Source organism: Agrilus planipennis, unplaced genomic scaffold, assembly GCF_000699045.2.
Source record: "Agrilus planipennis isolate EAB-ADULT unplaced genomic scaffold, Apla_2.0 scaffold116, whole genome shotgun sequence".
Lineage (NCBI taxonomy): Eukaryota > Metazoa > Arthropoda > Insecta > Coleoptera > Buprestidae > Agrilus > Agrilus planipennis.
The window spans coordinates 283,524-297,731 of NW_020438978.1; the positions used below are offsets into that span (position 1 = coordinate 283,524).

General features: G+C 33.5%; 1 protein-coding gene across 1 annotated transcript in view; it reads left to right on the forward strand.

Annotated features, from left to right (window-relative positions):
- The window catches only part of LOC108735583 (uncharacterized protein C05D11.1), a 102,816-nt gene that overhangs the window by 78,562 nt on the left and 10,046 nt on the right, over nucleotides 1-14,208 (forward strand). Inside the window, exons 8-10 of the mRNA XM_025975520.1 lie at nucleotides 39-456; nucleotides 6,971-7,220; nucleotides 7,652-7,838. Coding sequence (XP_025831305.1) covers nucleotides 39-456; nucleotides 6,971-7,220; nucleotides 7,652-7,838 — 855 coding nt within the window. The remainder of the gene's footprint in view (nucleotides 1-38; nucleotides 457-6,970; nucleotides 7,221-7,651; nucleotides 7,839-14,208) is intronic.

Here is a 14,208-nt window from a genome sequence, read left to right on the forward strand (position 1 = left end):
TAATTTTTTATGTGTAATTATTTCATTCTTATTTTTAGATGTACGCCCTCATGGATACATCCAAACTTTCAGCAGATCAACGTTTGTATCTTCCTCTACTCCTTGAAGCTATGTTTGAATCACCTATTATGAGAGAAGGTATACTCATTCCTTATGATGAAGTGGTAATGCAATTACAGAACGATACCGTGTTCTATTCGCAACAAATGGGTCTTGGTCAAAGTAAACGCTTCAGCTGCAGTAGTTTCTCAACTACTGTTTCTATCATGTTACAAGTCGCAGCGGAAAATTTCGAAATAGGGCTGAATTGGCTAAGAGAGCTTCTGTATCAGACGGTTTTTACTGCAGAACGACTTAAAATTATTGCAATGAAAATGATAAACGAAGTATCCGAGGCCAAAAGAAGTGGCCGCAAAATAGTTTCGTATGCCATAAAATCGCTTTTATATTTGCAAGGTAAGTAATTTTGAATTCAGAGTAACATTTATGTAATAATATTTGATGCTATAGTGAGAGAATGTATTTTTATACATTTATCACATTTAGTAAGCATTAACAAACAGAAATAACACGCATTCTCCAAAATTACGTAACAATCAAAAATGGGATTGATTGATTGATGTCTAAACCGCTCATTAGAAGTTGATATCGATTTGAAACAGGCTTGAGGGTGACCCAAAAAAAACGAATATTATTTTTCGAGTTTCTGTTGAAAATATGTAAGTTTATCATGTTTTAAGAGCCCCTTCCAAAGGACACCTGAAAAAATATTTGAAGGTCGCTCAAAATTTTTAAAAATTTCCCAAATTGTCGAAAATCGATTTTCTTGTTTTACTTTCTTTTCTCGTTGTTTTGACAATTTTCTACAATAAAAATGATAAAGATTCTGAAAATTTCAAGTCAATATTTAGATATTTAAAGGTTGCTCACGATTTTCAGGTTGAGTAGTTTAGATCTTTTCGAGCAACATCTAAACATGAATGTAATTGATAATAAATATAATAGTGAAAATCGTCTAAATTTTTTTTGTTTCTCTTGCTTTATTGCTATTCTTTATAGTCAACTTCAAGAAAAAGAAATAAAAAGGTTAATATTTATGTTCAGATGTCGCTCGAAATAATCCAAAGTACTCTACTTCAAAATTAAAAAAATAAACTGGAGTGACCGAACATAAAATATCAAAATATCGAGTGGAAATTTTTAGGATCTTTATTATTTTTCATGTAGAAAATAGTGAAACAATGAAAACAGAAAATTAAAAAAAAATTGATTTTTGATTTTTCTCTTAAACATTTTTATTTTTGATATGCCCTTGAGAAGACTTTTAAAACATGATAAACTAAGATATGTTCATAGGAGACCCGAAAAACAATTTTCTTTTTTTTTTTTGGCTCACCCTAACAGACTTCTATAAGTTAAATAAATATAATGGGTCATAATGACTTCACTTCTGCAGATTTGGCAGCTATTTCTTTTTAGGCCCATTGTCTCCTGTCACGTCTCCATCTTCGGAACATTATCAGTACTTATTGTAAGTCAGAGTCTTGTTCTGCATTCATGTTGTTAGACTACCACAGTTCATCCGTGAAAGTTATCATTTTAATCTCCTCATACTTCTCGACCAATACAGGGTTCGCAATTTTATTGCTATTTTCAGTTTGATATTCTATATCAAAATCGTATTCTTGGAGCTTTTCTATCCAATGTGCTATTTGACCCTCAGGCCTCTTGAAATTCAGCAACGATTTTAGAGCGGCAGGGTCTGCCCGCAACAATAACTTCCTCGCATACGGGTATTTGTAGAAATGCTTTAAGCTTTTCACTACGGCTAACAGTTTTGTCTTTGAGAGAACGCGGCGCCTATTCCAATATTGATAGCGCCGGTGTTTAGAACAAATTTCCCATCAGGTAGACGGTAGCTTAACACGGGTGTGTAATAGAGCACTTGCTTTAACTTTTCGAAAGCAACTAGGTAGTGTGGTTCCCAACCGACCGACCTACTTCTCTTCGGTATGTCGTTCCAAGGGTTTGACAATATTGGAAAGTTCAGGAATGTAATGTCTGTAATATGTGTATGCAAAGTCTAAGGAAACTTCGGAATTCATGTATGTCGGTAGTTACTGGCCATTCTTGCACTGTTCTATTCTTCTGCGCGTCGACTTAAATGCCGGTCTTCGAAACTACATGCCTCAAGTACCTGACTGACTTCTGGAACAGCTGAAATTTGTTAGGTCTCTGTTTTAGATTGATGTCTCGAAGCCTTGAGAATACTTCCTCCAAAATTTTCATGTGGTCGCCGAAGTCTTTTCCAATCGCAATGATCTTCTTCACTAGCCGTTCGAGTACGGCTGGCGCATTGTACAAACCGAACTATATCACATTAGATTGCCATTTTTGTGTTCTGTTAGAGAATGATGAATGCCATCTTCTCTTTAGCTTCAGGATCCAAATGCATTTGCCAGTAGTCACTTTTGAGGTATAGCGTTAGAATATCATCGACCTAACCTAAGGTAACGTTGATTCGAGGCAAGGTTCATTGCATTGTTCAGTTGGTGGTAGTTCACACAAGAGAGGTGTCGACCTATCCTTTTCAATAAAAACTACTGGCGATGGCGAAGGGCTGGTCAATGGTTCTATTATTCCGTCTGTTTGTATATCCCTTATAAATTTTTTTGTCTTTTCCTTCTTTGTCATCGGCCTTTGCCGAATAGGTTGTACTCTGCCCGGTGTAGACAACGATGCTGGTCGACTCTTCTTAACATTCTCTAATTGGAGCACGTTTTGGTATTGTCCAAGTAAATCTATTAGTTGTTCGTGAGTTGGATCGTGCTCTTCGCTGCATGATGTACTAATTAACAGCTGATTGAACGCAGCGTTGCATTATCCTTTTCTCTACCAGGACCGTACTTGCTCTTGACTGTGTACTTGAACCTGCAGACATTGAGTTAATTTTCTTTTTTTATAGCCCCCTGTCATATCTTGCAAGCTCTGCACTTATTTTAATTACATCCTGTATTATTGATTAGTTGTCCATATACTCGTACTAAATGCGGTAGTTATCCAGAGGTCTAGTAGGTATTTATGTTGCCATCGAATTCTCTGGAACAGTGTTCATTCTTGTGAAAAATTCTGTACTCCTTTTGTTGAGTGACATAATATTTGTGTAACTGACGATATGATTTATTACCTTCGGTGTCACTAAAAGTGTGTTCCGAAATATAACCCGGCATACTGGTCGGTGTGTTGATGTTAAATTGACGTCATATTAATGATAGTATTTGTGCTCGTTCACAACAATTTTGCTCCAAAAGTTATTAAAGTTTCTTACAATAACAAATTTTTAAATGTCTGATGCACATACGCCCGTTTGATATATTACTACGTCACATTTGTCTTACCAGTACAATATGGTGGCACACCAGTTATCAGCACTGGCCAGTATGCTGGATTATATTTCACAAATAACATACTCTACAAAGGTTGCCGATCATTGATCGGGTCCTTGCGTGCGACCGTATCACACGGGAATTAATGTATTCTCACATATTTGCTTGTATGTATGTAACTATATCTAAAAACACGTTCAAACACGTCGTGTAATACGAAAAGTGGATGTGACAAAAAACAGTTTACGCACCTCGGGAAGGTAGTGGGTTACAGAATATATATGTTTTGTAAATAAACTAGTTCAGCCTGTTCACATTTAGACGGTGGTACTCGTTTTCGGTGGCGCAGAGCGCTTACCATTTTAATTTCGGCGATATTTTCATAATACATGTATGTTGTATATGCAACCGACATTAATAGCTATATAGTCCAGTCAAGTTAGGTTTTTAATGTTCTTAAAACTTAGTTACTATTTTTTTTAATCGATTTATTATGGTGTTTATTAAAGAATATTAAAAATGGAACTCGAAATCAATGTCGGTTAAGAAATTATTCGAGGTTAAAGTTCATAAAAAACGTTTTTTTTGCGAATATTGTGCTTTATATGGCTCAGAGGTCAATTAAGGTCATTATGAAAATGAATTCCCCCAAAAAAATGATCTCTTAAATTTTTTACGTACAACGAATAGTTTAGGTAAAAATTTGCTCAAAAGTTTCCGTGCAAATCGTATACTTACTCTTATTTGTGACACTGATAGTTTTCGATACGAAAGTAGAAAAAATTAAAAAAACGGATTTTTTGCATTTTGTATTTGTCGTTTAAAATTATATTTTTTCCAAATTGATTAAGTAAGGCGATTGTATTTACACAACATAGCAGCAAAATTTTTAAGTATTAAATAATCGATTGAAAGTTTGTTAAAAAAAATTAAGATCAAAATTATGCATTTCTATTTCCCCTTTTTAACATTATGTAAATTAAACTCAGTACTTAAAGATTTTTGTGTTTTACGCATGCCACAATTATAGAATAATGAAGTAGTATAAGGACTCAATTCATAATCTAAGTAGTCACTTAGATGGTCATCGAATTTTTGATTGAGACTGATTCGTTGGAAAATTAATAGTGGGTAAATGGCAACTTTAGAATCAGGGACCTTTAGACAATTATTTTCACATAACAGAGAGAAATTTCTGCCCAACTATATTATTCAATGATTGAAGTAACTCAAGTAATTTTATGACGTCTTTGTCATCTCTTTTAATACGTGAATCTCTGGTATCAACATGTTGTTCACCGGTACTCATGGATATACCATTAAATTTTTCGAGTTCATAGCAAATGGCGTTCATGGAATGCATGCCCTACACCCACTTGCATAAAATTCTCTCTTGTGTGGTCCTTCCACGAGAAAGCCCTCTTTCCATCTTCATCGACTTCATCAATGTTTATTCGATAAAATCATATCGGTCTAGATACCGCTGTTCAATTTATTACTTCGTCTTATAGTGAAGAAACCTTCTGTAAATCTTTGAAATGTTAGCGGATCCTTCTATAGCGAGTAAATATAAATGGCTAATTTGGATACAGAAAATGCCCGGCTGCATCAAAATATGGCAGCATTTTTTATACAGCTTACAGATGTTCACTCCAATTTCCTATTATCTCCGAACGTATGAAGTCATGTATAATAGCAACCATGTCCAGTTATTGTACCCATAACTGCGCCGTATTACCTCGAGACTTTAATTTATTTAATATATAATTTGTTGTCAACGTGGTCGATGAAAAATTCAAAAATAGGTATTACTTGATGCTGCAACACATTCATTAGGCACTGTTCCTTTCATTATATATTTAATGTAACTGTCCATAGAATTGTATACATTATCACGTATTTCCATATCTTAAATATTCATCGACAATGCTCTCGACAATATGGTATGGCCCCGGACACTAGCGTAAGTATGAGCATAAAAAATATGTGAGATAGATCAGTAGGACACCTTCTCAGGCATGAAGGTCTAGTCAGAGACATATTAGATGCAGAAACTGGAATTAGGAGGAATAGAGGTAGACTTAGATTAGATTACAAACAGTTAAGGATGTGGAATATTCTAGTTTTAGGGAAATGTTAAGATTACCTCGGGACAGGAAAAGGTGGAGGTGCGTGTCCAACCGGTCTTAGGACTGACAACCTTATGATGATGAACTAGTTTTTAAATCTAAAGTGGCTGGACTATAATTTATGATTAGAAAGTTAGAATATGTTTATATGTAACCAACTATACGCATTTTTAATTCCTTGCGTTTTTTCAACTGCTTCTTTTCAACTCAAATATGTCAAAATTTCCAATGTTTAATTAAAGATTCTAATTAAACAAAGACGTTCCGGATTTCGAAAATTGACCTATCTTTACAGTTTGATCTTTTATGTAAACGTTTTCATACACAGCAAGTTGCTTGATATCAAATTGTTGTGAAGATAGATTTCTATGATATGATTCAAGTCTAAAAATTAATGAGCGTCGACGCCCCCAAACCATATCATTGCGTAGATGATGAAACTCTTGATTTTCATGTAGGACAACCCCCACGCGAAATAGCAAACAACGGGAACTCTCTTCATGTGATAGTGTAACAAATGTTAAAGGAGCAGTTGCTGTATCATTGTCATTTACAGCAAACACTAATCTTGCGAGAAGCTGATTTTCAGTGGTTTTGTATCAGCGGTTGGTTTCGACAGAAAAGTTCTGCAGAGCCCGGTCGTTTTCATAGGCTATAGACGTCTCGATGCCTGTCTTCTAGAACGGGACTCAAATTTTGAACAAATTAAGTTCTATGTTTTCTTAAAAATCTCTACAAAATGCTGGATGGTAACGGTTCTTTGTAAACCACTTCTTCTAAATATTCCGGACTCTTCATAATTTTTTTTTCTATTTAAAACAACATAATCGTGGTCATGGGGTTATATTACTTTAGCTGGAGAATGCATTCTACTAGTGGGTGATTTCTGGTCGATGTAATGTCCTTAGACTAAGATATGTTCATAGGAGACCCGAAAAACAATTTTCTTTTTTTTTTTTGGCTCACCCTAACAGACTTCTATAGGTTAAATAAATATAATGGGTCATAATGACTTCACTTCTGCAGATTTGGCAGCTATTTCTTTTTAGGCTCATTGTCTCCTGTCACGTCTCCATCTTTGGAACATTATCAGTACTTATTGTAAGTCAGAGTCTTGTTCTGCATTCATGTTGTTAGACTACCACAGTTCATCCGTGAAAGTTATCATTTTAATAGTAATAATAGTTTTTTTTAATATATTCGTAAATACATCGACTGGTAATAATGAATTTTTGGAAAACCGTCTCTAAAATAGATCTCTTTTGACTTATAGAAGTGCACGAAGTTTCAAATTGAACTTTCCTTATAAACGGCTTAGAACAATCAGGCTGTATATAAGTGTATTATACGCTTTTCGAAGTAAATACATAAAAGAACTTTTATGAAAAAATTGTTTTCATTTTAAAAGAAAATATTCCGTAGAGTTGTGCTTTTTAATGTCTATTCTTCTTTTAGACAGTAACGTCCAAGCAAATGGGATATTAAAGCAACATAAATTTTTGTCACATCTTATATCTAAACTTGATCTTGATAATTACCAGTCATCCGACATACTAGAGACTATCGACACTATTCGAAAAATGATAACCGACCCGTGTAATGTTGCTCTTTATTTGGCAACAAATTTAGAAAACATAAAGCCAGATTCTGCCAATGTTTTGAATTTGTTGTTACCAAGCGATATTTCAAAGCCAGAAAAAAAAAGGTAAGTTATGTATCTATTTGTCTCCTCCTGTGCTGTAAGAAAAGTAAGCTTTACTATGGTTCTTCTTAAATTTATTTGAATATTATATCTGAAAAAACTGTGAAGTGTAATGTTTATTAATTCGTACTTCATACAGGTACATTTTAACAACATTTTAACCTGATAACACAAATTTTAAAGGCTATGTAAAAGCGGCAGTTTAATTTTTTGTTTCAAAAATTAGTAATATTTCTTAAATCTCCTCACAACTAAATAAATGATATTTATAAAATTTCTATTTTTATACTTTTTATTTTTAATCCTCGTAATATTTTCTTAAATGAAGCGTAATTCGCCCTTTAGTGAAAAGTACCTCTTTCTTTGTTGTAATTACTGCGTTTTCCTAAGTTACTAGTTAAATATAAAATGCAAAGTATATCTTTTCGTTTTAGTTTTAATATTGTACCTGACTGGAAATTATTAACACCAGATGCAGAAGGAGGCATGCGACACTGTATTGTAGGCATGGGTTGTCTCGATTCATCTTATCTTTTCCAGAGCACTTTCAGCATTAATACTTACGATGATCCTGATATGCCTGCATTATTAGTATATATACAGTACCTATGCCAAGCTGAAGTATGTTTTCATAATTTTAGCAATTTTGTTTTTTTTTAATGCACTCAAAGTATAAGGTTTGTACAAACATTAAGGTAATTTACCATTCAAAAGTATAAACCGATTTTGCCTTTTTTTAAAAGCTTTATTACTCGTATTATACACATCGAGGGAAGTCTACTTAGGTTGAAAATGTTGCGTTTGGCCGCTTGTTAGTAGTGAATCCTTTATTAATAAAATTTTTTGAGAAAATTATAGATTCGTGAAAACAGGTGACATAATAAATTGGCTACTAATCGCCATTTTTATTGACCTAATCTTCATAATTAAAATAAATTTGTTTAAGCTAAAGGANGGCGATATTTTCATAATACATGTATGTTGTATATGCAACCGACATTAATAGCTATATAGTCCAGTCAAGTTAGGTTTTTAATGTTCTTAAAACTTAGTTACTATTTTTTTTAATCGATTTATTATGGTGTTTATTAAAGAATATTAAAAATGGAACTCGAAATCAATGTCGGTTAAGAAATTATTCGAGGTTAAAGTTCATAAAAAACGTTTTTTTTGCGAATATTGTGCTTTATATGGCTCAGAGGTCAATTAAGGTCATTATGAAAATGAATTCCCCCAAAAAAATGATCTCTTAAATTTTTTACGTACAACGAATAGTTTAGGTAAAAATTTGCTCAAAAGTTTCCGTGCAAATCGTATACTTACTCTTATTTGTGACACTGATAGTTTTCGATACGAAAGTAGAAAAAATTAAAAAAACGGATTTTTTGCATTTTGTATTTGTCGTTTAAAATTATATTTTTTCCAAATTGATTAAGTAAGGCGATTGTATTTACACAACATAGCTGCAAAATTTTTAAGTATTAAATAATCGATTGAAAGTTTGTTAAAAAAAATTAAGATCAAAATTATGCATTTCTATTTCCCCTTTTTAACATTATGTAAATTAAACTCAGTACTTAAAGATTTTTGTGTTTTACGCATGCCACAATTATAGAATAATGAAGTAGTATAAGGACTCAATTCATAATCTAAGTAGTCACTTAGATGGTCATCGAATTTTTGATTGAGACTGATTCGTTGGAAAATTAATAGTGGGTAAATGGCAACTTTAGAATCAGGGACCTTTAGACAATTATTTTCACATAACAGAGAGAAATTTCTGCCCAACTATATTATTCAATGATTGAAGTAACTCAAGTAATTTTATGACGTCTTTGTCATCTCTTTTAATACGTGAATCTCTGGTATCAACATGTTGTTCACCGGTACTCATGGATATACCATTAAATTTTTCGAGTTCATAGCAAATGGCGTTCATGGAATGCATGCCCTACACCCACTTGCATAAAATTCTCTCTTGTGTGGTCCTTCCACGAGAAAGCCCTCTTTCCATCTTCATCGACTTCATCAATGTTTATTCGATAAAATCATATCGGTCTAGATACCGCTGTTCAATTTATTACTTCGTCTTATAGTGAAGAAACCTTCTGTAAATCTTTGAAATGTTAGCGGATCCTTCTATAGCGAGTAAATATAAATGGCTAATTTGGATACAGAAAATGCCCGGCTGCATCAAAATATGGCAGCATTTTTTATACAGCTTACAGATGTTCACTCCAATTTCCTATTATCTCCGAACGTATGAAGTCATGTATAATAGCAACCATGTCCAGTTATTGTACCCATAACTGCGCCGTATTACCTCGAGACTTTAATTTATTTAATATATAATTTGTTGTCAACGTGGTCGATGAAAAATTCAAAAATAGGTATTACTTGATGCTGCAACACATTCATTAGGCACTGTTCCTTTCATTATATATTTAATGTAACTGTCCATAGAATTGTATACATTATCACGTATTTCCATATCTTAAATATTCATCGACAATGCTCTCGACAATATGGTATGGTCCCGGACACTAGCGTAAGTATGAGCATAAAAAATATGTGAGATAGATCAGTAGGACACCTTCTCAGGCATGAAGGTCTAGTCAGAGACATATTAGATGCAGAAACTGGAATTAGGAGGAATAGAGGTAGACTTAGATTAGATTACAAACAGTTAAGGATGTGGAATATTCTAGTTTTAGGGAAATGTTAAGATTACCTCGGGACAGGAAAAGGTGGAGGTGCGTGTCCAACCGGTCTTAGGACTGACAACCTTATGATGATGAACTAATTTTTAAATCTAAAGTGGCTGGACTATAATTTATGATTAGAAAGTTAGAATATGTTTATATGTAACCAACTATACGCATTTTTAATTCCTTGCGTTTTTTCAACTGCTTCTTTTCAACTCAAATATGTCAAAATTTCCAATGTTTAATTAAAGATTCTAATTAAACAAAGACGTTCCGGATTTCGAAAATTGACCTATCTTTACAGTTTGATCTTTTATGTAAACGTTTTCATACACAGCAAGTTGCTTGATATCAAATTGTTGTGAAGATAGATTTCTATGATATGATTCAAGTCTAAAAATTAATGAGCGTCGACGCCCCCAAACCATATCATTGCGTAGATGATGAAACTCTTGATTTTCATGTAGGACAACCCCCACGCGAAATAGCAAACAACGGGAACTCTCTTCATGTGATAGTGTAACAAATGTTAAAGGAGCAGTTGCTGTATCATTGTCATTTACAGCAAACACTAATCTTGCGAGAAGCTGATTTTCAGTGGTTTTGTATCAGCGGTTGGTTTCGACAGAAAAGTTCTGCAGAGCCCGGTCGTTTTCATAGGCTATAGACGTCTCGATGCCTGTCTTCTAGAACGGGACTCAAATTTTGAACAAATTAAGTTCTATGTTTTCTTAAAAATCTCTACAAAATGCTGGATGGTAACGGTTCTTTGTAAACCACTTCTTCTAAATATTCCGGACTCTTCATAATTTTTTTTTCTATTTAAAACAACATAATCGTGGTCATGGGGTTATATTACTTTAGCTGGAGAATGCATTCTACTAGTGGGTGATTTCTGGTCGATGTAATGTCCTTAGACTAAGATATGTTCATAGGAGACCCGAAAAACAATTTTCTTTTTTTTTTTTGGCTCACCCTAACAGACTTCTATAGGTTAAATAAATATAATGGGTCATAATGACTTCACTTCTGCAGATTTGGCAGCTATTTCTTTTTAGGCTCATTGTCTCCTGTCACGTCTCCATCTTTGGAACATTATCAGTACTTATTGTAAGTCAGAGTCTTGTTCTGCATTCATGTTGTTAGACTACCACAGTTCATCCGTGAAAGTTATCATTTTAATAGTAATAATAGTTTTTTTTAATATATTCGTAAATACATCGACTGGTAATAATGAATTTTTGGAAAACCGTCTCTAAAATAGATCTCTTTTGACTTATAGAAGTGCACGAAGTTTCAAATTGAACTTTCCTTATAAACGGCTTAGAACAATCAGGCTGTATACAAGTGTATTATACGCTTTTCGAAGTAAATACATAAAAGAACTTTTATGAAAAAATTGTTTTCATTTTAAAAGGAAATATTCCGTAAAGTTGTGCTTTTTAATGTCTATTCTTCTTTTAGACAGTAACGTCCAAGCAAATGGGATATTAAAGCAACATAAATTTTTGTCACATCTTATATCTAAACTTGATCTTGATAATTACCAGTCATCCGACATACTAGAGACTATCGACACTATTCGAAAAATGATAACCGACCCGTGTAATGTTGCTCTTTATTTGGCAACAAATTTAGAAAACATAAAGCCAGATTCTGCCAATGTTTTGAATTTGTTGTTACCAAGCGATATTTCAAAGCCAGAAAAAAAAAGGTAAGTTATGTATCTATTTGTCTCCTCCTGTGCTGTAAGAAAAGTAAGCTTTACTATGGTTCTTCTTAAATTTATTTGAATATTATATCTGAAAAAACTGTGAAGTGTAATGTTTATTAATTCGTACTTCATACAGGTACATTTTAACAACATTTTAACCTGATAACACAAATTTTAAAGGCTATGTAAAAGCGGCAGTTTAATTTTTTGTTTCAAAAATTAGTAATATTTCTTAAATCTCCTCACAACTAAATAAATGATATTTATAAAATTTCTATTTTTATACTTTTTATTTTTAATCCTCGTAATATTTTCTTAAATGAAGCGTAATTCGCCCTTTAGTGAAAAGTACCTCTTTCTTTGTTGTAATTACTGCGTTTTCCTAAGTTACTAGTTAAATATAAAATGCAAAGTATATCTTTTCGTTTTAGTTTTAATATTGTACCTGACTGGAAATTATTAACACCAGATGCAGAAGGAGGCATGCGACACTGTATTGTAGGCATGGGTTGTCTCGATTCATCTTATCTTTTCCAGAGCACTTTCAGCATTAATACTTACGATGATCCTGATATGCCTGCATTATTAGTATATATACAGTACCTATGCCAAGCTGAAGTATGTTTTCATAATTTTAGCAATTTTGTTTTTTTTTAATGCACTCAAAGTATAAGGTTTGTACAAACATTAAGGTAATTTACCATTCAAAAGTATAAACCGATTTTGCCTTTTTTTAAAAGCTTTATTACTCGTATTATACACATCGAGGGAAGTCTACTTAGGTTGAAAATGTTGCGTTTGGCCGCTTGTTAGTAGTGAATCCTTTATTAATAAAATTTTTTGAGAAAATTATAGATTCGTGAAAACAGGTGACATAATAAATTGGCTACTAATCGCCATTTTTATTGACCTAATCTTCATAATTAAAATAAATTTGTTTAAGCTAAAGGATTTTAAATATATTATACATTATTTAAAAATTCTATTCGCATGATGCATTTTTTTAAAGTGAAATTTTTATTACATCGCCTCAAATTTTTTCGTCCATCTATGGCATGTCGCATTACAGCCGGCCGCGGAGTAGGGGTAAAAGCGAAACGCGTTCGGCAGAGCAGCTAAGGCTAATGGTACATGCGCATGCGGTGTCCGTCGTATCACGCATAGTTTTAATGAAATTGGCCAATATGGCGGCGTCCATGGCTCGCATGAGCTAACCGTGTAGCATATATATTCTCACTCATTCGTGCAAGTGTTCCGTGGTATTTGTGTGTTTTAATCGTGAGATGGATATCTTGTTTACTATTGACTTCCCATTATCATTCCCATTTTCCAATCATTAAGATAAGATTAAGAACGCGATTTTAATTTTAACACCCTAAATCGAATAATTTTCTGAAAATTTACAGTTAAATGCCTACAATTCGAAAAGTTTGAGTTACTTCGTGGTTTCATAAAATCACATTTTTTTTTGGTGTTTTTAGTTTTAAATACGGCCGGCCCTGTTCAGCGTTTCAGTTTTCTACAATTATGTGTGCGATGTGTGATTGTGTTGTGATTAAACTACTGTTTATTTAATTCACTCTTTATTTATAACTGCTTATTTATTTGGCACCACATTTCTATTACCCTGTATTCACTTTGCTTATTCCTATTATTGGTCATCTGTTTATATAGGTACCAACTGCTTCCGAATTTTACCTATAGTTCTATTTATATTATTATTTATTGAATTCTCTGGAATAGTCTTCATTGCTCTGGAAGGCTCTGAAAATTCTTTTTTTTATGTGTTCATGTTGGTCATTTAGGAATAATTTATTACCTCGAGACGGGCCTTTCTTACATTTGGTATCATAAGTTAAAAAGTTTACCGACTATTGATTATTTGTAGCCTGCCCTGCTTATCCGTAGGTGATCGATACCCATATTAATTTCATCACAAACTTGCTTAAACATAACAGTTTCAGTGATAAATCCCGTCGTTGCCGTGGATTGTATAATCTCCATCAGTGGCCCTGATGTCATACGTGTCCTTCATATAGTTGCTAGATATTTTTATGAGGGAACGTAAATCGTCAATAATGCAGTATTCTCCGGCAACATTGTCCAGGTTTACAGCCACGACAGCCGCAGCTCCCGACCAAACAGTACTTTTGCTGGTACCTCTCTACTATTTTCGTCATATTATGCCATAAGAAAAAATGGCAGATAATTTTTCCATTTTCTCTGACGTTTGAAGACGATTTTGGACAACTACTTGTTAATGGTCCTGTTCATTCGCTCTACCATTTCGTCTATTGGCGGATTGCAGAGGTGTAGTCTGGGTTTTGTAAATGCCGTATATCGTAGAAATACCCTAGAAAACGGCGGAGTGATCTGAAAGGAGTTTCATTGACACTCCGAAATTCCTGATAAAAAGTGTGCGACAACCTCTTCTGCTATCGTGTTGATTATCTAATTGGAAAGTGCGTAGGCTTTGACAATTTTCTCAAGTGACCTGTTGACATTATATTCAAGGTGAGGACACGGTATCGCATTTTTGTTACTTTATTGGCTGCGCAGTTCCTAGAGCAGT